At 42.9% G+C, this 25,859-nt stretch overlaps 1 protein-coding gene across 10 annotated transcripts in view; it reads left to right on the plus strand.

The window, feature by feature from the left end:
- The window catches only part of KMT2C (lysine methyltransferase 2C), a 454,559-nt gene that overhangs the window by 216,820 nt on the left and 211,880 nt on the right, over positions 1–25,859 (plus strand). For all 10 annotated transcript variants that reach the window (XM_073629967.1, XM_073629969.1, XM_073629975.1 and 7 more), the window contains exons 7-8: positions 22,068–22,230; positions 25,559–25,730. In XM_073629967.1, the coding sequence (XP_073486068.1) occupies positions 22,068–22,230; positions 25,559–25,730 (335 nt within the window). The remainder of the gene's footprint in view (positions 1–22,067; positions 22,231–25,558; positions 25,731–25,859) is intronic.

The raw sequence follows: 25,859 nt of genomic DNA on the forward strand, positions 1-25,859 counted from the left end.
CCTGCATGTCAAACTTGCTTCAGTAGGATTTGCTGTGTACAAAGAAATGCAGAACTACGCAAAGCAAGTCAAACGTGGCCTCTGAATTGCCATTGTGTATTCAGTCAAAGTCAGTGGAATTTTGCTGACCTGCAGTTCACATGCATTTCAAACACACATGAAATACAGGAAAACAATACCTGTTGTCATGAGCCCACGCAGTGATATGCCTAGTTCTGTGCAGTCCAAAGGCTGAATATCCATCAAGCCTGAAAATGTCTCTGTATTGTGTGTAGACTGTGGGTAAATGTTAGAGCCACATTGCTAAGAACTTTCTTTAGCTCAAAACTTGCTAAATAATATCACCCCTGTGCAATCATAGAAGAAAAGATAACCTGACCTTGGACAAAGACTGACTCTTCATGGAATCTACAATGTACCATGAATGAGTGGGTTGATGTATGCTCACTTTTCCTCCCCTTATAGCTTGTGTTTGAAACCTAATACACATGGGCCGAATGTTGGCCGGTTCAATAGAATCCAGCCGACATTCGGCCCGTGTGTACAGCAGCCGGTTCAACAGAAGCCGGCAGTTCAGGCGACTTCCGTCAATGGCTCATGACCGAAAAAGGTCTACCGACCAACTTCTGTTCAGTGCTCTCAGCCAATGGCAGGGGAGATCGCTGTACTATCATTGCATAGTTAGTATAGCGGCCCTGACCTGCTGGGTTGAACTAAAAAAGACTAGTTGTGTGCATGAAGCTTAAGACTTTTACAACTAGCCAATTAGACAATTCTGCTCAATGAGAACAGTAAGCAGAGAGCATGTTTTTACTGGTCAGCATACTAGCTTTTTTTTTTTTTTTTTATCATCCCCCATTTCCATTATAGCAGACTTTTCCTTTAAAGTTTACAGCAGTGTTTCTCAGCTCCAGTCCTCAAGGCGCCCCAACAGGTCATGTTTTAGACTAGGTTCACACTGGTCCGACAAACGCTCTGACATTGGGAGCTCATGTCGCATGACGTGTGAAATCCAATGTTTCTCTATGGGAGCCGTCCTAACTGGTCCGACACAAGTGGTTCCGACTTTAGAAATGCTCCCTGTACTACTTTGGTCTGACTTTGATCCTACTTCAGCCCATTGACTATCATTGAAGTAGGATCAAAGTCGGATCCTTGTCCTAACCATCCGACTTTGGCATCCAACGTGTTATTTCCTGCCCCCTGCTGCAGCCCCTCCCATTGTGTGTTAGTTTTGATTGGTCAAAGGACAAGTGTACTATCTGAAAAGTCAGATCAAAGTAGTATCCTGTTCATGAAAGTCGGATGATTGTAGGACCAATGTAGGACTGGTGTCGCAGAGCAAAGTAGGATGAAAGTCGTACTACTGTCATGTAGTCTAGTGTGAACCCAGCCTTAAGGCTTTCTCTCAGATGATTCAGCTGTGGTAATTACTAAGGCAGTGAAACTGATCAAATCACCTGTGCAAAATAATGGGGAGCCTGAAAACATGACCTGTTGGGGCGCCTTGAGGACTGGAGTTGAGAAACACTGGTTTACAGAACTGAGGTGGTGGACCTGGCAGAGCGAGTTGCAGGCGTAGAGAATGTGCCAAACACTTTAGGTTCAAGTTGACATATGGCTTAAATGACAATGATTAAAAAAATAAAAGCACAGAATATGGACATATTTTTACGGTGGTTATTCAGTTTTTTTTTTTTTTTGTTTTTTTTTTGGACTAAAGTTCTCTTTAATTGAATTATAATTCTTTTCATTGCTGCATAGAAAGCTTACTTGTTTTTTTCCTTTTGGACCTGATTCCCATATCCGCTCCATACAAGAAAAAAAATAGAAAAAGATTATTAGTTTTAACGTGCAGAATGTGAAATTAAAAAGCAGATGGCAAAGAATTATGTCTCTTCTTAATACTGGCTGAGTAGATTATGCATAATTGTAAAAATGTCATCACACTTTGTAAACATGAAGGCGAAGTGTGTTTGCTGGGCTGCACATCTGTTTTGGGACATTGTTAAATGGTTAGAAAAATCAATGCTGATCTGAGCTAAGCATATTAATCTGGGGGATCTAATTAACTTAACAGTTATGACTCCTGGTAGATACATGACTCATGCATCATAAAAGACCTGACAAGGATTTGGCAGGTGTAGCTGCAATAGTGTTGTAGCTTTTGAGCTGTAAACTTTTTTTAGTTTTTTTTTTTTTTTTTTTTCTTTCTCTTAAATCTGCACTTAAGGTGCATTGACAGCTCTAAATCTTCAATAATGCCAATGTTGTACAGCTCTGTTGCATTATTAATTTGGCAAAGTTCTACATGTGCTTTCATGTAGTATAGAATTTTAAGCCAATACGAACTGCAGTGTTAAGGCCCGTACACACGCTGAGAATATCGTACAAATGATCTTCCATTTTTTTTTGCATGCTAGTCTTATATCGAAAATGCAGAGGTTACTCAACTCAAGAAAATTCTGGTATGACTGAATACAGTTTGTCCCTTCGGATAATTTTAGATGAACTGTCCTGATCTGCTCTTGAAAGCTGTGTACTAACGATCAGATTATCACGCGATTGCTTCAAAAGCAGTATTTTTCGTCCAATTTTCTGATCGTGTGTTCTAGTGAAAATAGACTAAAGTTCCATTGTCCATTTGTTAAAGAGATTGGTTGGCAAAACAATTGTTTTTATCGTGTTACACTTTACTTTTTCCCTTGTTGCTTTAACCTTTCCCAAAAACGCTGCTAAACTCCTGTAAGAGAAAAAACGTCTTTGAGCTTATAGTGTGCAATGAGGCCTAAATGTTTAGAATAGCTAACGTGTAAACAAATAGAGAAAAATAGATGGAATCTGAAAATTCAGTGATGACTTTTGGAAAAATGGTAAAATGCAGCAGAAAAAAAATATAATGCCCACTTCCCCTGAAAGATAGTGGATTATCCCAGGGTGAGAAACTACTGGAAAGTCTTTACACAGTGAGGAATTCTATCCCCAAAATAGGATTTGTAGCATAATTTTATGTTATGAAATCCTGTCAATTTAGAGAATTTCACAGATCTGTATAGATGCCTTGGCTCTCAATATGGCATTTGGAAAAAAAAGCAACACCCTATACAAGTGCATATACATATTGGATAAGAACAACCACAAGGGGGATTCTCAGTGGTTACCATTTCTGGGGAATTCAGTAAAGGTCTTCGAACACTTTTCTGGTGGTAGTTCTCTTTAATATTTTCTGCTCCTACATTTGCTCCTGCAAATTTTTCAGTAGCATTACTGACACCTGCACAAAGTTCAGTAACTACCCTTTACAAACCTGTCACTATGGTAACAACTAGGGGTGCGCATCTTCACTGGCCTCACGATTCGATTACGATTATCAGGTCCACGATTCACGATGCATCACGATTACTGTGCACGGTTTTCATCCAAAAAAATTAAGTAGTCAGACGAACTCCATTTTTTAAATTTTATCTGTTCTTAAAAAAAAAAAAAGACAACACTACCTGCATATAGCAAAGTGTAAACACAGCAGACAACTTAAAGAGGAGCTCCAGACTGCCCCCAAATGACTACAAAAAATGGTCAGAGACTGCAGACATGATACAGGAGAGGGTCAGAGACTGGATATGATACAGGAGATGGTCAGAGACTGGATATGATACAGGAGATGGTCAGAGACTGGATATGATACAGGAGATGGTCAGAGACTGGATATGATACAGGAGATGGTCAGAGACTGGATATGATACAGGAGATGGTCAGAGACTGCAGACTTGATACAGGAGAGGGTCAGAGACTGCAGGCATGATACAGGAGAGGGTCAGAGAGTGCAGACATGATACAGGAGAGGGTCAGAGACTGCAGACCTGCTGGACGTGGTAAGGGAGGTGCCAGACTGTCCTATCCAAGATGACTAATACCCCACCCCCCTCACAACTAACCTGTCCCTATATAATACTATTACCATAGCACCCCCCTGCCCATAGTCACCACGGACCAATTCCCATCTTTCCCGACCAGAATCCACACAGTCCTCTGCTCTTCCCCCACCTCTACACAGTGAGCATGCAAATAAGGCAATAAAACAAAAAATTGTGTGCAGTGCTTTGTGGTGATAATAAATGCACAAAAAAGTCTTATTAAGTAGTGAATATTCTGATTAAAAGAAATCTTTTGTGTATTCAAAGTAATTCCAGTGCTGAGTGTTCTTTGCTGTGTCGTTCCTGGTGAATGATTTGAACACTCAGCACTGGAATTACTTTGAATACACAAAAGATTTCTATTCTACATACAAATATGGAGTGGAAGTGTTTTGTATACATGTTATGGAGGGTTGCCAGATTGCATGAGAATCTTTACACACATGCATAACATGTTCTTTGGAAAGTATGTGTTCTGTATGCAAGTGCAGTGATAGTGTGAGCATTACCATACTGGACTATATATGCCAAAACAAGTGAATGGCACCGATAGCGTTTTAATGAAGAATGTAGAGTGTGTGTGTGTGTGTGTGTGTGTGTGTGTATATGTGTGTATATATATATATATATATATATATATTTACATATATACATTTTTTTTTTTTTTTTTCATACTTCATGGGACACAGAGTTGGGCTACTATTCATTACCTGCTGGGATATACGTCATCTCCAGGTGAATGGACCCTGGTAGACCAAAGGTGTTTAGACAGGAAGTGATCCCCTATATAACTCCTCCCAAGAAGTACTTCCGTTTTTTTACCAGTGTCTGCAAGGTGGATGGCACGGTTGTTTGAGCTCTCTGAGCTCCAGGTCTCCAGTCCCACAAACAGTTCTTAAATGAATCAAGGGATTGACAGATTGGATCCATTTGACATAGGTTTTATATGCTTAGATAAATAGTACACGAGCCTCGCAAAGAAGACTCAAGATCCTGAGAGGTTTTTTCCTGTAATGCGGCCTCCGGGCTCTGGACCCTGCGAAGTGGAATCCTGGACACTACAGTCAATTCCTTTTGATATTGACCAAATACTTATTTTCCACCATAATTTGCAAATAAATTCTTTCAAAAATCAGACAATGTGATTGTCTGGATTTGTTTCCACATTTTGTCTCTCATAGTTGAGGTATACCTATGATGACAATTACAGGCCTCTCATCTTTTTAAGTGGGAGAACTTGCACAATTTGTGGCTGACTAAATACTTTTTTGCCCCACTGTATGTCATCAGTAGTTCCTGATGAACCTAGTCATAGCCCTAGTGTTGTATCCCCTGAAGGACCAGAGGCTTCCGGGCAATCTAAGCCGCTGCACCTACATGGGATTGTGCCTACAGTCAATGCTGCTACTTCACCCTTTATCACTAAAGATGAACTGCCCTAGTCTGGTTAGAGCACAGGATTGCTGGCACGATTGCCTCCATCCCCGCAGGGTGGCAAGAAGCATGACAGATCCCACCTCCCCGGAGCCTCCTAGTCTGGGGCAGGAATGGGGTGAGGATGGGGGAAGAGTTTGAATCCTCTTACCGAAATGGTTCGTTCTGCCTTTAAGTTGCCTCTTGCAGAGGTGACTGAGCCCCCCTGGTACTCTTTGGTATCCCTGAGGCCTCTTCAGGCCACATAGGCTTTCCCCTTATACCCTCTGTTGGAACAGGCTGATTAAGAACACCCTGACAGGATCCTAAGAGGTTTTCCTTTTTATATCCCATGGAGAAAAGTTTAAGAAGTGGAGCATGCCAGCCGTAGATGAAGCAGACTCTTCCTTAAACAAGAACATGACTTGTCCGGTAGATGACGCACAGGGCTTGAAAGACCCCGTTGACAAGAAATTGGAGTCATTATTAAAGGCTTCCTTTTGTTTGGCCAGTTCAGCTATTCAACCAGCTGTTGCAGCAATTGGTATCTGCCAGTCCGTAAAGGATCAGATGGCCTGACAGGCCTAACCAGGAGGATGATCTGCCTGAAAATAAGGCAGATATTCCTTGAGTGCTGTGTTTTGCTGTTGACGCCTGAAAGGATTCAATACAGCAGGTTTCTCGTTTTGGCTCTCTTGTCTGTACATATGCGCAAACTTTTGTGGCTTAAGAACTGGTCAGCCGAGCTTCCTTGTAAGATGTTATTGGCAGGTCTCCCCTTTCATGGGGAATGTTTATTTGGTGATCATTTGGACAAATATATCCAAAAGATTTCCGGAGGGAAGCATTCTCTACTTCCTGTGAAGAAAAGCACCAGGCGTCCCTTGTTTAAACCCTCAGGGACTGCTTCCTCAAATGTCTCAGCGCCAAGGCAGTTCCGCCGCCAACAGGGCGCTAGGGCCAGGGGAAAGGCCAGGGCCTGAAAAAGCCCCAGGTCCAAGCGGGGGGGGGGGGGGGGAGGGGTTTATCCCTCAGGTTTTTAAGATCCAGCGTTCCCTCGGATCCTCCAAAAAGAGACTTATTGCTTCAGGCACTACATCATTTAGTGCATCAAAGAGTGATTGTAGAGGTTCCTGTATCCGAAAGGGGTGCCGGGTTCTACTCAAACCTATTTACAGTTCAAAAACCAAACGGGGACACAAGGCCCATTTTGGACCCAAGATCCCTGAACCAGTATTTATTGATCCAGTACTTTCAGATGGAGTCTGTCCACTCATTAGTAGTCTCACTCCAGATGGGAGACTTTCTAGCCTCTATTGATGTAAAGGACTCGTATTTACACATACCTATCTTTCAGACTCCTCAAAGGTTCCTGCGATTTGCAGTAGAGGAACTTCATTTTCAGTTTGTGGCTCTACCCTTCCGGCTTGCTACAGCTCCCCGGGTGTTCACAAAGGTCCTAGAACCATTATTGGGTCTTTTAATGGCCCAAGGGATCCTGGTGCTGGGGTATCTGGATGACCTGCTCAGAGATCACTCACTACAGACTCTAGAACAAGAGCATAACACGTACAGTGTGGTATTTGGAAAGCTTAGGCTGGATCATAAATACCGAAAAGTCAACCTTGAGACCAGCTCAAAGTCTAAAGTATTTAGGTCTGATCCTAGATACGGTCCAAGCAAGAGTATTCTTGCCACCCCCCAGGATCTGTGTCCTGATGATCAGGGGCACCAGACAACACTCCATTTGGCTCTGTATGGGTCTTCTAGGGAGGATGGTATCCTCCTTCGAGGTGGTGCCCTATGCCCAGTTCCATTCCAGGCCTCTACAACAAGACATCTTGTTGGCTTGGAACAGGAGAGGACAAGCCCTGGATTATCCAATGTTCTCATCTCCTCTGGCACTCTTAAGCCTAAACTGGTGGTTGCAGGATCCGAACCTGCCAAAGGGAAGATCCTTCCTCCTGGTAACTTGGACTACAAATGCCAGTCTCTCAGGCTGGGGAGCGACCCTAGAAGGGCTCACAACTTAGGGGAAATGGTCAAGGACAGAACAGATCCTGCCCATCAATGTCCTGGAATTACGGGCAGTACATCCTAGCCCTATGGTCCTGGGCGGCGGAGCTTCAGGACTGCCCTATCAGGGTTCAGTCCAACAATGCCACTGCTGTGGCTTTTATAAACCACCAAGACGGTACCAGGAGTCGTTCAGCTCTGAAGGAGGTGAACCACATACTAGCCTGGGCACAGGGACATGTGCCGATTCTTTTGGCAGTCCATATCCTGAGAGTAGAGAACTGGAAGGCAGATTATCTCAGCCGCCAGCAGATCTGCCCGGGGGAATGGTCCTTACACCTGGGGGTGTTCCAGGAAATTTGCCTATGTTGGGGATGGCCAGAGGTCGACCTACTGGCATCCAGGTTCAACAACAAGCTACAGCAGTTTGTGTCCCGAACAAGAGATCCTCTGACAATCAGAGCAGATGCTCTGGTAGTTCCATGGAGCCAGTACTCCCTGGTTTATGCTTTCCCTCCGATCCCTCTCCTTCCACATTTTATTGCACAGGATTCGGAGAGACGGAGTTCCAGTCATTCTGTTGGCACCAGCCTGGCCCAGAAGGCCCTGGTTCCTGGAGATTGTGAGACTGCCAATAGACCGGCCATGGACGCTTCCACGTCGCCCCGATATACTGTCTCAAGGTCCTATATTCCATCACAATTTAGTCCTCTAAATTTGACGGCATTGCTTATCGAAGCCAGGGTGTTAAAGGACAGTGGCATCTCAGGACCAGTGGTGTCTACCCTAGTGAATGCTAGAAAAGCTGTCACTAGGAAGATGTATCATAAGGTCTGGAAGACTTATATTGCTTGGTGTGAAGCCAAAAAATGGCATCCTCAGAAATACGTGATTGGGAGAATTCTGTTTTCTACAGTCAGCTGTGGAAATCTAATTGGATTTGAGTACAATCAGAGGTCAAGTTTCGGCCCTATCAGTATTCTTCTAAAGGCCTTTAGCCTCCCATTCACTGATCCGAACCCTTATGCAGGGGGCAACTCGCTTGCTTCCCCCCCATTAGGTCACCTATGTGTCCTTGGGTCTTGAACTTGGTGCTGTCTGTGTTATAGAAACAATCATTTGAGCCTATCTAGGAAATTCCATTCCAATGCTGTCACGCAAGCTAGCCTTCCTGATGGCCATCACCTCGGTTAGAAGGGTGTCAGAGTTGCCGGCCCTTTGGTGCAGGGAACCATACATGATCCTTCGCAACAGGGTCGTGTTATGAGCTGTTCCATCCTTTTTGCCAAAAGTGGTGTCGGCCTTTTCATTTAAAGCAGGGCATTATTTTGCCTTCTTTTTTTCTCTCAGCCTCGTTCAGCGGAAGAGAGACGACTGCATTCATTGGACGTTGACCGGTCAGTCAAGGTTTATTTGTCTAGATCTGTGGAGATCCGAGGATCAGACTCCTTTTTTGTTTTACCAAAAGGACCCAAGAAGGGGCAGGAGCTTCCAAAGCTTCTATTGCTAATTGGGTCCGTCAATTGGTCATTCAGGCCTACGGTCTGAAACGTAAAGCTCCTCCCTTTAAGGTGAGAGCTCATTCAAGGGGGGGTGTAGGAACCTCCTGGCATTTTCTTCATCAAGTATCTGTGACTCAGATTTGTAAGGCTGCCACCTGGTTTTCAGTGCATACGTTCACAAAATGTTATCAAGTTGATGTTCGAGCAGCTGAGGATTTAGCTTTCGGCCGCAGAGTACTGCGGGCTGCCGTATAAGGTCTGATGGCTATTGTTTGGCAGGGTGTCTCCCTCCCCTCAAGGCTGTTGCTCTGGGACATCCCAGCAGGTAGTGAATATTAGCCTAACTCGGTGTCCCATAATGTACACCATGAAAAGGATTTTACAGGTTAGTATGACGAAAAAATCCTATTTTTAGTCTATTCTTTATCATTCATTGAGGGATACATTATTCAGAAACAGTTGGGTTAAACTGCTGCATGTAGGCGGATTTGGACACTGGCAAACAAAAACCAGTGACCAACCCAGTATAACCCCCTAACTCTCAGCATGCCTAAGTTTTTTTGCTAATGGCCTAGAAGGATGGACATATTTTTTTCTATGAAAAAAAAAGTAACTGTTTTTATTAGCCATTTTAGTTAGCCAAACATTCTCAAGAATGTTCATTTTTCTTTAGACAACTTTTCACTACATGCTGCTGGTGTTGGACTCTGGCTATCCAGAGCAGCATTTTTTTCAGAAATATCTTTAGAGGCCATACCTGGACCCCGCTGGACTGGATGAATATGGGGCTAGCCTGGAAGGTGTCCTTGGGTCACTGGGCTCTGCATTGTGGCCTTCTCGTGACCTGTATGTGCTGTTATTCTTGGAGTGCTTTCTGGGTCTGCAGCCATGGCACAGCCTCTGGTGTGACCCAGTCTCTGGAGGCTCACTTTAAGAGTGGAAGTAGCGGGAGTTAAAGTAGTTCTATCTTCAGTACACTTTCATTTTGTAACATCAGCATTGCAATAGCAATACAAACAATAGTTACATTTGATAATCCAATATAAGCTTATTTGAAGAATCTTCCTTTCCTGCTGTCTGGTGGCCATCACTTTCAACAAATTCCCTGATTCCCTGCATGCTTTGCAGCTTCTCCTCTGCTGTTTACTTCATGGACTACATATCCCATGGTGCCCTACCTGCAAGCATAGATTCCTATACTGACTCTGTCTACTGAAACTGCTCCTCTCCTCACCTCTGTAGTTCAGAAGGCAGGCTCTGTGAAATGTGACACACAGCAGTGCCTACCTACAGGACATTGTGAATGCATGTCACAGAATTTAAGGGAGTAAAAGTTTGGGGATCTTCACAAAGTAAGTTTACAATCTTCAAGATGATTCAGATTAATAGGAATGGGCTAGAAATTGAAATTCAATGTGGACATGAATATATGATTTAACATTATTTTTAGGTGGCCCAATGGGAAAAGGGGTTAATGCTGAATAACTGAGTGATGAGGAGCTTAGCGAAGGGGAGTGTCACATGTCTGCTGTCAGGTCACAGACGCGTGGGTCCCTTCAGCTCATGATCTACTACTACTGGGGAAAGAAAAGGATGGGGGTTGGAGGGTCATTGGGAAACATGGGGGTAGAGGTTACAGCTGGTGGAGGGCAGGAGGATGAAACACAGGGAGGGTAGGAGGGCAAAGTAAGGGGGTAAGGAGGGCAAAGTACAGGGGTCACTGCTGGCAGAGCTCTTTCCCATTCCTGCATTGTACACAGCCTGAACACAGGCAAAGCTCCTGCTCCTCACACAGCACACACTGGAGCTGAAATCCAATTCCCTTACAGCCACGATGTGCATAGTGTATAGATAGCTACTGGTTGCAAATCCTACCTGTAACATTCCATGGTAGGAACAGAGTTGCAGTAGCTAGCTATACACTATGCACTTGGTAGCTGTAAGGGAATGGGATGGGGAGGAGGAGCTCTTAGTGCCGTGCAGAAATGGGAGACTGTTGGCAAATGAGAGGTGGGGCCCACCCCCCACTATACCCCCTAGATCGGGGCATGATCATCGTACTTCTATTACATGAGCTGGAGTTGTACTGCTCCGATCCCCACCAGCTCTCCTCTCCATGCCATGTGATTGGAGCACTACAGATCTTGCCCACATAAGCAGTGCCCGGTTTGGCCCGTGCATTTAAACGTCCCTGGGCCAGAGGAGACAGCCGGCTGGAAGAGAGGAGGCGGCGTTCCACTCCCAAGCCCATGTCACTTCCGGTATCGGCTTTGGGTATTGGATCGTTTTCGCGAGTACCGATTCTCACGAAAATACCTAGTATCAATACCAGTACAACCCTAACCAAAACCATATAATATGAAGTCAGACCTGAACTCTCTTTGTATATAGGGCAGGCCCTTTCACTACATACAGTTGTGCTCATAAGTTTACATACCCATGCAGAAGTTTGATCTTTGAACTGATTTCTTGGCCATTTTTCAGAGAATATGAATGATAACACAAACATTTATTTCACTCATGGTTAGTTTTTGGCTGAAGCCATTAATCAAGTTTGTTTACTCTTTTTAAATCATAATGGCAACAAACTACCCAAATGACCCTGATTGATCAAAAGTTTACATACCCTGGTGATTTTGTCTGATAACATGCACACAAGTTGACACAAATGGGTTTGAATAGCTATTAAAGGTAACCATCCTCACCTATGATCTGTTTTCTTGTAATGTGTGTGTGTGTATATGTATGTGTGTGTATATATATGTATGTATGTGTATATATATATATATATTATGGTCAATGCGTTTCTGGACTCCTGACAGACCCTTGCATCCTTCATCCAGTGCTGCACTGATGTTCCTGGATTCTGAGTCATGGGAAAAGCAAAAGTAGTGTCAAAGGATCTGCGGAAAAATGTAGTTGAACTGTATAAAACAGGAAAGGGATATAAAAAGATATCTGAGGAATTGAGAATGCCAATCAGCAGTGTTCAAACTCTAATCAAGAAGTGGAAGAGGTGTCCCGTTGAAACCAAACCAAGGTCAGGTAGACCAACTAAAATTTCAGCCACAACTGCCAGGAAAATTGTTCAGGATGAAAAGAAACCCACAAATAACTTCAGGTGAAATACAGGATTCTCTGAAAACGTGGTATGGCTGTTTTAAAATGCACAATAAGGAGGCACTTGAAGAAAGATGGGCTGAGTGGTCTAGTTGCCAGAAGAAAGCCATTACTATGCAAATGCCACAAAGTATCCTGCTTACAATACGCCAAACAGCACAGCCTCACACCATCTGGCACAAAGTTGTTTGGAGTGATGAGAGCAAAATTTAGCTATTTGGCCACAACCGTAAATGCTACATTTGGAGAGGAGTCAACCAGGCCTATGATGACAGGTATAAACTAAATTTGTGCGCTAGCATGAATATAACATGTAGTGAAGTTTGCGGCTAAAAAGCTCCTTGGGATAATACCCGGAGCTATGTATTGTATTTAAATCCCAGTGCAAAGAAATAACAAACCAACAAATTATAAATTATAATACATCTCCATAAAAAATTGAGGGAAAAAAAGAGAAATGAAAGTTCAAAACGTGCGATGGGACCCCCAATCGCTGGAAAACACCACATTCAGTCCATGAGAGACAAATTTATAAAAACAGAGTGTATGAAGGGATGAACCGTTCCTTTGGTGTGTCACATCAGGATAGAAAGGGTGAGAAGATGTAGAAGCACTTCCAAGCCACCGATAGTTGCGGGAGAGGAGTAATGGATGTACCCTTACCGCACTTGTTGGACCTCCTCTGTGGCAAGGTCATACGAGCTTGCAGATATAACCCTCTGCAGGGACAGGTGGATACCGATGTCCGGGTCTTGTTTGCGAGAGCCACCCACTTAAAGCTAATCTTTACTACTTCAGCGTCAGAAGGGAGACTCGTAATTCAGGGGATCCGTTTAATGAAAGAAAAAACGGGGAAAACTCTAATGGTGTAGTAATAATAGTAAGGAGTTTATTGCTTAGATTGACCACAGGTCTTAATACAAAATTGCAAATATAAAAATCATTAGATTTAAAAGCCGGCATAAAAACAAAGGCTAAACGCCCGTGCAGATATAGGATGCGTGATGGCAAGCACTGCGAGGCCACGCCCTACATGTTTCGTCATACGTGACGTCTTCTACATAGCTCCGGGTATTATCCCAAGGAGCTTTTTAGCCGCAAACTTCACTACATGTTATATTCATGCTAGCGCATAAATTTAGTTTATATGTTTCTTTCACTTTATGGATATTTGAAGTATTTTGTTGCAGCTGCACTTTGTAAATTTTGGCACTATTTACTCTGTTTTGCTCATTAACGCAGGTTTTTTTCATATTGTCTATGATGAAAGGTACTGAGGTGGATCGCTGATGTTTTGGGGAATGTGTGAGCTACAAAGGCACTGGAAATTTGGTCAAAATCGATGGCAATATGAATGCAGTATGTTATCAAAAATACTGGAGGAACATTTGCATGCATCATCCAGGAAGCAGCCCATGGGACGTACCTGGACATTCCAACATGAAAATGATCTAAAACACAAGTCAACCTGTCATTGGCTACAGCAGAATAAAGTGAAGGTTCTGGAGTGGCCATCTCAGTCTCCTGACCTCAATATCATTGAGCCACTCTGGGGAGATCTCAAACATGCAGTGCATGCAAGACAGCCCAAGAATTTACAGAAATGGAGGCTTTTTGCCAAGTGGAATGGGCAGCTTTACCATCTGAGAACATAGAGCCTCATCCACAAATACCACAAAAAACTTCAAGCTGTCACTGATGTTAAAGGGGGCAATACATGTTATTAGGAACTGGGGTATGTAAACTTTTGATCAGGGTCATTTAGGTAGTTTCTGTTGCCATTATGATTTAAAAAAAGAGTAAACAGTTGATTGATAATAAATGGCTTCAGCCATACACTAACCCTGAGTGAAAGAAAAGTTTTTGTGTTATCAGTCATATTCTCTGATAAATGGTCAAGATATAAATTCTGCTAGGGTATGTAAACTTATGAACACAACTGTAGTTGAAGGTTTTTCGTTCAACCCAGCAGGGCTGAACGAAAAAAAAAAACCTGACAGTTCCGGCGGAGCCGCTGTACTAACCATGCAATGTTAGTACAGCGATCTCCCCTGCTGTGCTGTTGTGTTCAGACAGCGTGACAAACCCCCTAGCCCCCCCCGCCAGAATACTCTGGTCAGCGCTATTGGCTGAGAGCTCTGATCGGGATCCCTTTTTCCAAATGGCTGGCTGCAGTACACATGGGCGAAATGTCGGCCGATTTCTATCGAACCGCCTCATGCCACCCGACACACGGCCCATGTGTACTAGGATTTACTGTCTTAGGGTGTCTGCATCCTGAATGAAGTAGTAAAGCAGACACATTTGGGCTGCAGCATTGTCAGTCTGGGGGAAGGGTAGTGTTATGCTAGCAGATTTAGATGGACCTAACAAATGGAATCTGAACTGCAGCTAACCTTTATAGGCAGTTATAGCAAACAGATTCCACTCCAGACTGCTACAACTTAACATCCTGTCATCATAGTACAAATTGATTGTCTCCAGACAAACCAATTCACCAGACACTAAAGGCCAGTTTGAGTCTAGATTCTGGAGCTCCAGATTACTTTATTGTCCGTACAAAACTGGAACTCCTGGCTGAAGGAAGGTCATTCAATCTGGTTTCGGTTAGACAAGGCCACAATAGTGGTATACATCAACCATGGGGGGGGCGGGGGAGGACAAGAAGTCTTGCCTTTTGCAAAAGAGGTAGCTTAAAGGGATTCTATCTTGGGCAAAACATTTGAGCCTTGTTGGCTGTTTACATCCCAAGGATGGACATAAAGAAGGTGGTGTTGATGCCCAGAGTCTTCTTCTGTCCTAAGATGGTTATTGGCTGCTCATGTCAACCAGGACATTATTCTTCCATCCCTCTTTTGGACTGTAGTAAATTTAGAACATATCCCCTTGTTGTATATATGTTTGTACTCTGTCATTCCTGATGGTCCCCATAATTGGGAACCAGCTTCTTGTTCAACAATTTCTCAGTGGCTCAGAAAGATCATAATCCAGGCTTAGCATCGGGTCCTCTGTTCACGCACGTAATCTCAAAGTTCTAACAGGTTGGTGTTCAGGTCTCATCTAAAACTGGTTGTAGGCATAAAGTCTTTCAGGCAACTCTTTGAGCTACAAGCAGCTCCCAGTTCGTATTTTTTTTTTTCTTTCTTTTCGGGCTGTTCAGTTGGACTGCTTTTGAATTTCCAATGGTGTTTGAATCCAATGTTCCCTGAATTCATTAAGGGACACAGGTACCCCTCTGTCTATGATCTTACTCCTAATATTGCTTTCTACACAACTGAGGCATGCTAGGAGTGGGAGGCATAATACTGGGCTGGTCACTGTTTTTTCTGTGTCCAAATCCTCCTGTAGGTGGCATTATAACCCAACTGTGTTTGAATTCTGGTAACCTCAAACTCCCAAGAAATGTATTTTAGTGCAAATACAAAAATTAAGATTTTTATAAATCACTTTCCTGATTTAAAAAAAAAAAAACTTGATGATTTTGCTGATGTATGTTCAAGTTTAGCCCAGATCTAATTATTCTCTTCCACTTCAAAGAATCTTATACTGTACGTAGAAAAATTTGAAATGATTAATTCTTACATACATAGGAACACCAGTGCTGAAAGAAATACACCACAGGCTGCTGTTGCTGACTTCTAAGAATGTTTGTTGCCTGTTTTTTTTTTTTTTTTTGTATGTCCATTTGCATCAGAACATTGATTTTCATTGACCCTAAACAAATATGCTGAGGACAGGAGTTCTGACATAAAGGGTTTTTTTTTTTTTAACAATTGCGTTTTTTTTTTTACTTTTCACAATACAAAAGGCAATAGAAAATTCAGTCGCGTATGTTCATAAAGGAGTTGCATAAAAACATGCAGGAACAGAATAGAGTACACCTCACAGGACCCAAGCATAAAGAACACTATATAACCTTTGATTAGATTTTGTACATCGAAAGTAAAGGAATCATATACCACAAAGAGACGAGTTCATAATTCACCTTAGACTATTTCACATGTGACGTAAAGTTTTTAATCAGCTTATATTTCACATTGCCTGGTTTATCATTTCCGTCTTGTCAACATGCTAATGATATTAAATAAAACCATTGCTGTCATTGCATACCTTTTTGTAAAAAAAAAAAAAAAAAAGTGACATCACCACTAATTTGATGTGATTCTCTGTGCAGTGCAGACAGATCATGGTTGTTGGGAGAGGATGGCAGGTGCAGTACATAGCTTCCTGTAAACCAGAAGCTGTGATAAAGCCCAAATGTCATTCTGAGCATCCAAGTCTGAAAGAACTGAAACAAATCAAATGATGAGTCTAGGGACAGTTCAGCTGGGGAAGAAAGGGCTAGATGATGCTTAACTTCCTTCAGGAAATGACACTGGCTCTTTCTGACTTGCTGCAGCTTTTAATGAAAACTGTAGGAAGCTTTACCGTGTGCAGTGAAATCAGTGTAAGCGGTTTCGGTACAGGAGAGTAGCCTGTACAACTGTGCAAAACCACAGGTAAGGCTGGAGTTCTGCTTTAAAATACACAGTAACTGATGTATAAAAAGTTTAAGAATATACATTTTGAATTAAAAAATGTAAAGCTCTTCAAGAACAAACAACTTGCATTAATGGACTGGCACTCTCATCCCTTACAAGAAACTTCCCAACACTCCTGCAGTCTGGAGTGCTCATTGTAGCTTTACACACAACACAAACCTATACTCAACTGGGACTATTATTGCATCTTAAAAGAGAAGTTTGGGAATATAAAAAACAAACATTTATAATCACCTAGGTGGATGTGGCATCTGTCCCCTGCTGCCTCTACATAATGAAAACTGAGCTATCGAAGACTCGTTCTTGGTCTTCACTGAGCAGAGAGCAATGAATGTCAGTCACTGGCTTTATGCTCTGCCCCTCCAGCACTCACTGGAGGTGTGGCTGGCTCAGGATTTTAGCGATCTGCTGAGCCAGCTGCCAGTCCAGGTATCTGGGTGGATTCCGACATTAAAGTCAGATACTCTCCAGAGGTTGGACTGGCTGGGTGACATCATAGGATTGTAGAATGAAGTGCGCTCCTGTGATCTCCAGGAGACGTAGGGCCACAGAAGCTTTGGCCCTATTTTTTCTTTTAAGATCCAGTGCTTCTTCACCTCACTATAAAAAATAAAATAAAAAAAAGTTGACCATTTGTCGAAGGTTGGAAAATATGGGCAGCACAGGTGCTTAGTGGTTAGCTCCTGTCTTGCAGCACTACGGTTATCTGTTCAAGTCCCATCCAGGACATCAACTGTATATAGTTTGCATGTTCACTCCGTTGCTTACATGGTTTTCCTCTATGTACTCCAGTTTCTTCTCACACTTTAAATACATCTGGTAGACTACTTGGCTCTTGTATATATTGGCCTTAGTATGTGTATATGTGAGGTAGGGACCTTAGATTGTAAGCTCCCTGAGGGAAAGGACTGATGTGAATGTACAGTGCTGCATAAATATCATGTGGAGGAGAATTAAACATATGTGCCAGTTTGGCTATTATATAACCAGTTCCTCTTTCCCAGCCATTCATTATCTTTGCAGATCTCTCAGGTTTCACAGTTGGTGTCAGCCCATGCAGGGTTTGGTTGTCAGATCTGGATAGATCTAAACCAATATAATGCATCTTTTCAGGACTTCTGTCAATCATTTTGAAAAGGGCCACTATGCTTTGCAGAAAACTGGATTAGGTTAAAGCGGAACACAAGAGATAGATAGATAGATAGATAGATATATATATATATATATATATATATATATATATATATATATATATATATATATATATATATATATAATCTATCTATTTATTTTACAGTTGTGCTCTTAAGTTTACATACCCTGGCAAAATTTATGATTTTTTTTTTGGCCATTTCTCAGAGGATATGAATGATAACACAACAACTTTTCTTTCACTCATGGTTAGTGTTTTAAATCATAATGGCAACAGAAACTACACATATGACACTGATCAAAAGTTTACATACCCCAGTTCTTAATACCATGTATTGCCCCCTTTAACATCAATGACAGCTTGAAGTCTTTTGTGGATGAGGCTCTTTATCTTCCCAGATGGTAAAGCTGTCCATTCCTCTTGGCAAAAAGCCTCTAGTTCCTGTAAATTCTTGGGCTGTTTTGCATTAATTGCACGTTTGAGATCTCCCCAGAGTGACTCAATGATATTGAGGTCAGGAGACTGAGATGGCCACTCCAGAACCTTCACTTTATTCTGCTGTAGCCAATGACAAGTCATCTTGGCCTTGTGTTTTAGATCATTGTCATGTTGGAATGTCCAGGTACGTCCCATGGGCTGCTTCCTGGCTGATGAATGTAAATGTTCCTCCAGTATTTTTTGATAACATACTGCATTCATATTGCCATCAATTTTGACCAAATTTCCAGTGCCTTTGTAGCTCACACATTCCCCAAAACATCAGCGATCCACCTCCATGTTTCACAGTAGGAATGGTGTACCTTTCATCATAGGCCTTGTTGACTCCCCTCCAATTGTAGCGTTTTATGGTTGTGGCCAAAAAGATACATTTCTTTTTCATACATCATGGGACACAGAGTCAGGCTAATAATCATTACTTACTGGGTTATACTCTATCTCCAGGTGAATGGACACTGGTAGACCAAAGGTCTTCAGACAGGAAGTTATCCGCTATATAACCCCTCCCTTACAGGAAGCACTTCAGTTTTTTTACCAGTGTCTGCAAGGTGGATGGCACGGTTTGTTTGAGCGCTAGGTCTCTAGTCTCACAAATGGTTCTTAAATGAATCAAGGGATTGACCAATCGGCTCCATTTGACACAGGCTTTATATGCTTCGATAAATGCTACCCGAGCCTCGCAAAGAAGACTCAAGATCCTGTGAGGTTTTTCCTGTAATGCAGCCTCAAGGAGCTGGACACCACAGCGCTAAGGCATTCCTGCAGGGTGCTGTAAAGGTCCAAGGGAGTGGACCATAAACATGAAAAGGGTACCCAGTCCTTGAAGGTCCTCAATTGACAGAAACCCGCCGTGATGGGTGAAGTTTGGGCCCTTATTTTCTAAGCTGCCCTGTGCCTGGACGGGTAAGTGAAACCCCTTTACTATTATTGTGGGGTGTTCCAGTGATTGTAACAATCAGTCAAGCTAGCTAGAGGCTGAACACCTATGTGCGGTGACCATACGGTGGAGTTTTGGGCTAGCTGTGGGTGTTTGCAAAGTGTACCTTGCTTGTCTCTGGCTGTTTCTTACCTGTATGATGGCGTGCGACGGTGCTCTATTTCGCCTTGGTTCACCTTGGCGCACGTGCATTCGCAAGAGTGCCACGGTGTTCAGCAGTTGTTTGGCGGCCATGGCACATGCAGCTTCGCCGCACATGTGCAGTAGCCTTTATCTGGGAGCACGAGAATTCACGTCATACGCGAATAGAGCCACACCTGTTTGTCGGGACCACGCACATGCACAGGATGTTCCGGCACACACCCAGCTTATTTAAGCTGTATAGGCCAAGCATGCGGTGCTTACAGAAGGCAGCTGTGGGACATAGAGCAGACACTTGCAGCAGTTCATTCTTTTCTTATCGGGTTACGTGAGCCACCAAGTGTTGCTTGGCAGGCTAAAGGTGCTTAGCAGGATTGTTACTTAGGGGCTTGGGAGCCCTATTAAAGGGTCTCCTTTCTGAGGTGTTTTAATACTACACCCAAGTACTCCATTTTTGTGGTGGGTAAATATCTTCAAAAAAGAGGAAGGGGACTAACACTATAGGGAAGGGCACACCGATGTCGTCAGTTGTTCCTGATGAACATAGTCGTATCCCCTGAAAGATCAAAGGCTTCCGGGCAGTCTGAGCTGCTGCGCCTATCTGGTATTGTACCTACAGTTAACGCTGCTGCTTCACCCTTTATCACTAAGGATAAACTATCATTGGCTCTAACCAGGTTAGAGCACAGGATTGCTGGCATGATTGCCTCCATCCCACAGGGTAGCAGGATGCGTGACAAAACCCCCTCCCCGGAGCCTCCTAGGAAGCTCAGGACTCTGGAGGGCACAGCAGATGAGTCTGCAATCTGGACAAGAAGATATCCAGTTGATGTCTGCCTCTCAGTCACAGAGGCTTTTGATCCTGACTCTGACCGAAATGGTTCTTCCTTTAAGTTGCCTCTTGCATAGGTGACTGAGCCCCCCTGGTCCTCTTTGGGATCCCTGAGATCTCTTAAGGCCGCACAGACTTTCACTCTACACCCCCTGTTGGAACAGGTGCTGTATGCTGATTAGGAACATCCTGACAGGATTTTTGTTCCTCCTAAGAGGTTTTCCCTTTTATATCCCATGGATGAAAAGTTCATTACAAATGGAGCATGCCAGCAGTAGATGCAGCAGTCTATTCCTTAAACAAGAACTTAACTTGTCCGGTAGATAACGCACAGGGTTCGAAAGACCCTGTTGATAAGAAATTGGAGTGATTATTAAAGGCTTCCTTTTCTTTGGCCAGTTCAGCTATTCAGCCAGCTGTTGCAGCAATTGGTATCTGCCAGTCTGTAAAGGATCAGGTCAAACAGCCTGATAGGCCTAACCAGGAGGATGATCTGCCTGAAAGTAGGACAGATATTTCTTGAGCGCTGTGTTAGGCTATTGACGCCTTAAAGGATTCAATACAGCAGATTTCTCGTTTGGCTCTCTCATCTGTACATATGTGCAGGCTCTTGGGCTTAAGAACTGGTCAGCTGAGCTACCTTGTAAAATGTTATTAGGTTTCCCTTTTCATGGGGAACATTTATTTGGTGGTCATTTGGACAAATATATCCAAAAGATCTCCGGAGGAAAGAGTTCTCTACTTCCTGTGAAGAAAAGCACCAGACGTCCCTCGTTTAAAACTTCACGGACTGCTTCCTCCAATGTCTCTGCGTCAAGGCTGTTCTGCCGCCAACAGGGCGCTAGGGCCAGGGGCAAGCCCCAGGGTCCAAGATTCTGCTAAACCCAGCACAAAGCCCTCCTTTTGAGGGGGCGCCCCCACTCCATCGAGTGGGGGGGGGGAAGGCTGCTGCACTTTACAGACATTTGGAGAACAATAATTCAGGACGAGTGGGTCACCTCAATTATATCTCGCAGTTAAAGGCCAAAGTTGCAGGGGGGGTGGGGTTAAGATCCACCGTTCACTCGGATCCTCCCAAAAAGAAACTTATTGCTTCAGGCACTACATCATCTAGTACATCAAGGAGTGATTGTGGAGGCTCCTTGAGTTGCATAAAACAAATGAATGAATATACTTTGCTTTAAAGGACAAGTTAAGCTTTAGAGCATGTTACATTTTACGCCCATATATAGGGTCTGATAAGCATACTCGTCCATTTACACTTCCTACAGCTTTCTAACTGAAAGCTGATACGGCAGTACAAGCAGAAAGCTGGAGGACATGTCTGCAGGAACCTGACATGCTTCCATCCAGAGAACAGCATGGCTTTGTAGTAGAAGAGTTCTGGGTGCCTTCCTGCAGTCCACATCTTTCACCAATTGAAAATATTTGGCGCATCTTGAAACTAAAAATACGACAAAGATGACCCAGGACTGTTGAGCAGTTCAAATCTTGTATCAGGCAAGAATGCAACACGTCTCAGCTCCCCTTATGTTTACAGATTATTGTTAAAAGAAGAGGGGATGCTACGTTGTGGTAAACATGGCCCTGTCCCAACTTTTTTGCAACGTGTTGCCATCAATTTCAAAATTACCTTATTTTTTCTTAAAATGGTATATTATCTCAGTTTAAACATTTGATATGTTTGCTACTTTCTATTGTGAATAAAATATGGATTTGAGATTTGTACAACATTGCATTCTGTTTTTATGTAGATTTTACAGCTTCCCGTCTTTTTTGGAATTGGGGGTGTGTTTTAAACTGTAAGAGCACTATAATAGGATAAACATGTCAACTTTTTTTACATTTTTTAAAATGATATAATTGCTAACAAATTTGTGTAAAAAAGTGAAGATGTCTCTCAAAAGTATTCATCGTCTGATGATTGGATATTATCTGTCAAAAGAAGTGTATGTGTCTTTTAGGTATGTGTAAGTAATGTAGCTTTCTTCTGTTTACAGCGATGTGCATACTGTAAGCACCTTGGAGCTACAATCAAATGCTGTGAAGAGACATGTTCGCAGATGTACCATTACCCCTGCGCTGCTGGATCTGGCGCCTTTCAGGATCTCACTTGCTTTTCTCTGCTTTGCCCAGAGCACATTGATCAGGCTCTTGAGCGTTGTAAGTTTTTTTTTTTTTTTTTTTTTTTTTTTTTTTTTTTTTCAGGCCATGCAAGACTTCTGAGCATGAATAAAATGGTTTAATCTCCTAGTCACTGAGGGACCATTCACCCTGTTGTATACTGAGAATTCTTTTATACTGAGTGTTTTTTCATATTGATGATTTTTTTTTTTTTTTTGCATTTTTTTCAGTGATTTCGGTGTCTTGTATAACTCACAGCCTGTTTGCTCTAGAATAGTTTAAAGTGGTTACTAGTATGTTTGTGTGAACTTGATTTTGACTGTAATAGGTACAAAAATTGTGTAAGCTCCACAAAAGGTACTTTCTTCTCATTGTTTTAAGTGGACGTAGCTTTGGGCAGTTATGTTACAACGTACAATTCTTGGCTTTAAGGACCTCTATCACAAATTATATTGATGGGAATTTAGCAGCACACTAGCATCACTTTGTTTGCACAGATTCAAATTGTTTGCACCAGATTCAAAATGCCACCATTTCAGTGTCTTTGCCAAACTATGCAAAAGATTCAGGTCATTTTTAATAGCTCTCCAGAGTGGCTTTTATTCTGCACCAAATATTGAAAAAATTTCCTCCAGCTCATAGATAACTGGAGGTAAGTTGGCAAACAGAGACGCACAGAGTGTCTGTCTCTGTATGCTGTGTAGCAGGGTGGCATGTTTGCTGCTGCTGCTGCCCCCTCCTCACTTGACCAGGCCGATACAACCAATAGTCTGTGAGCATCTAGAGACCCTAACAGTGGGCAGAACCTGGTGGGGAAGCTTATACAATAGTTACCCATCAGGTGTGCTGTCTCCTGTTGATTGACAGCAAGCAGTGGGTGCATTCTATAGCCAATAGCAGGCAGTCTGTTGGTTAGGAATCCGCCAACTGCTGTCAATCACAAGGGGAATCAATCTGATAGAGAACTTGGGGCAAAGAGTTCCAATCAGACTCTGCCCACCCATTTTCAAAACTCCTCAACCACTGTGCTGTTTAACAGGTGCAGAAGCAGGGAGGCAGTTCAGCTGCACAATATTGACACTTCTGTCTCTGTGAGCTTCCGAATGTGGTGCATGCCCTGAATTCATGTACCTGTTTTCAACAGATACACGAGTCTGTCACCCGATTTTCCACATTTACATACAGAACAAGTTGTACAGTAAAAGTGATAGTGACTGGATTTAGGGCAAACTAATGTAAATGGCAGTGTTGCATATCTTTTACGCATATGGTTTAAAGTGGGAGTAAACTCCCATCTCTGGCTACCTTTAGGTAAGTATAATAAGGCTTACCTATAGGTACTGTAAATATCTCCTAAACGTGCACCGTTTAGAGGATATGTACTGTAGGTATAGCCGGTGATGTCACCTGCGCATGTGCTCTGATGGAATGACCACCCGACCCGTTCCTTCAGAGTCCTGTGCCACAAACGGCAGCTCTTGCGTGCATGCACAGGAGTGACGACGTCATTACTCTAGCCAGTCACACAGCCTGAGTCCGCGGACCTGTAGGGAAGACCAGGTGAAGATGGAAATGCCTGCAGCGGTGACAGCTCGGTACTGGAAGGCTTCATTTTCAGGTAAGTTTAACACAATGTGCTAGTATGCAATGCAAAAAAATAAAATTAAAAAAAAAACACCCAACGGTTTACTACCGCTTTAAGCGTTGACAAAGTCCAAAGTTTTTTTTCTTTTGAGTCAACTTGGTCTATATCAAATATGGAGAAAAATATACAAATAAAGGCATGTGAAATATAAAAGAAAATATTCTGGGTATAATTTTTACATATCTTAATTGCATTTTTTGTGCCTAGTGGTCTTTTTAAAAAGGTTATTAAATCCCTCAGGGATCCTGTGCACATAGCAATTTGCCCTTTCTAATCTGTGGATTAGAGCAAATTGGCTTTTTTTATTATTATTTTTTTTTGGGGGGGGGGGGGCATTCCTGTGAGAGATGAACAGCTAGCCCTGACCCTCTTCATTCTGCTGAACTCTTCTTCTTTAACCCTCCTGTTTTTGCAGACTGAGCATGAACCCACCACTAGCTAATCAGAGTGAAACTTTCAACTTGTGGTGTTGTGTATGATTGTGTATGAAGAGGTACACTTTCAATCACAAAAGCACAAGCCGACAACAGCACAAGTAGTCTACTACACTTGTCCAAGAGAGATAACACAAGCTGACAGCTTCACTTTCTGTGGGGCCACCTACCCCACAATTGCTGCCCTTGATCACCTGCACAAGCTCCCCTGGAGCACTTAAAGTGGTTGTAATCCTTCTGGGACCACTTTAACCTACAGGTAAGCCTAGATTAAGGCTTACCTGTAGGTGCAAGAAATATCTCCTTAACCCACACGGTTAAGGAGATATTTTACAAAAACCGTGCACCGCTGTCTACGGCGCATGCGTGCCGTAGACAACGGCGCACTAAGCATGCCGTTAGTGAAGGCGAACATGCCGTCACTGACGGCACCCGCGCGCATGCGCTGGAGTGACGTCATCGCGGCTCTGGCCAGTCACAGCGCCGGAGCCGCGATACCCAGAAGTCACTCTGGGATAAATGGCAACGGCGGAGGAGGCGAACGAGGGTCGCTTCAGGGGCTTCGATCTGAGGTAAGTTATTCATAATATGACTTTGCCTTGCAGGATGTATTTTTATTTTTGGGCTTTACTTCCTCTTTTTAAAGGGGTTGTAAAGGTAGAAGTTTTTTTTTTTTTTAATCTTAAAGCATTCTATGCATTAAGATAAAAAGCCTTCTGTGTGCAGCAGCAGCCCCAGCCCTCTAATACTTACCTGTGCCCCATCTCTATCCAGCAATGTCCACAACTGCCTCTGCCATCCGTGATGCTCCCTCCTGATTGGCTGAGACACAGCAGTGGCGCCATTGGCTCCCGCTGCTCTCAATCATTAGTCATTCAGGGCTCCGTGTCTGAATGGACACACGGAGCTTCAGCACGGCTCAGGTGCCCCACTTAGTAAGCTGCTTGCTGTGGGGGCACACAAGAGGAAGGGGAGGGGCCAGTGGAGCCGAAGAGGGACCTGAGCAGAGGAGAATCTGGGCTGCCCTGTGCAAAACCATTACACAGAGCAGGTAAGTATGACATGCTTGTTATTTTTATAGAAAAAAAAAACCTAGACCTTACAATCACTTTAATATAACGTCTTTGAGTTGTACTAGTGCACAAATTGAAACATTAGCAGACCATTCAAATTTGCTTAGTTAAAATGTTCTGAATGGCTCTGGTAAACACCTTAAATCTATCTGAAACAGTTTGTTTTTTTTTTTCTTTTTTAATGTGTTCATTTTCTTTTTTTCTGTCTCTTTCAGTTAAGGATGAAACTAACTGTGCACTGTGTGACAGCTCTGGAGACCTGCTGGATCAGCTGTTTTGTACAACTTGTGGTCAGCATTATCATGGGATGTGTCTGGAGGTAGTGGTGACCCCTTTAAAACGTGCTGGCTGGCAATGCCCGGACTGCAAAGTCTGTCAAAACTGCAAGTAAGTAATTTAAAAAAAAAAAAACATTTCAGTACCTTTTTCAGATTTTAAAAAAGAGCCAGTTAATTATTTCAATTTTTTCTTAAATAAAGCACAGAAACTTACAGCTTTTTAAATGTTTTTTAGGTT

The sequence above is a fragment of the Aquarana catesbeiana genome, linkage group LG05, assembly GCF_042186555.1.
Source record: "Aquarana catesbeiana isolate 2022-GZ linkage group LG05, ASM4218655v1, whole genome shotgun sequence".
NCBI classification, from domain to species: domain Eukaryota; kingdom Metazoa; phylum Chordata; class Amphibia; order Anura; family Ranidae; genus Aquarana; species Aquarana catesbeiana.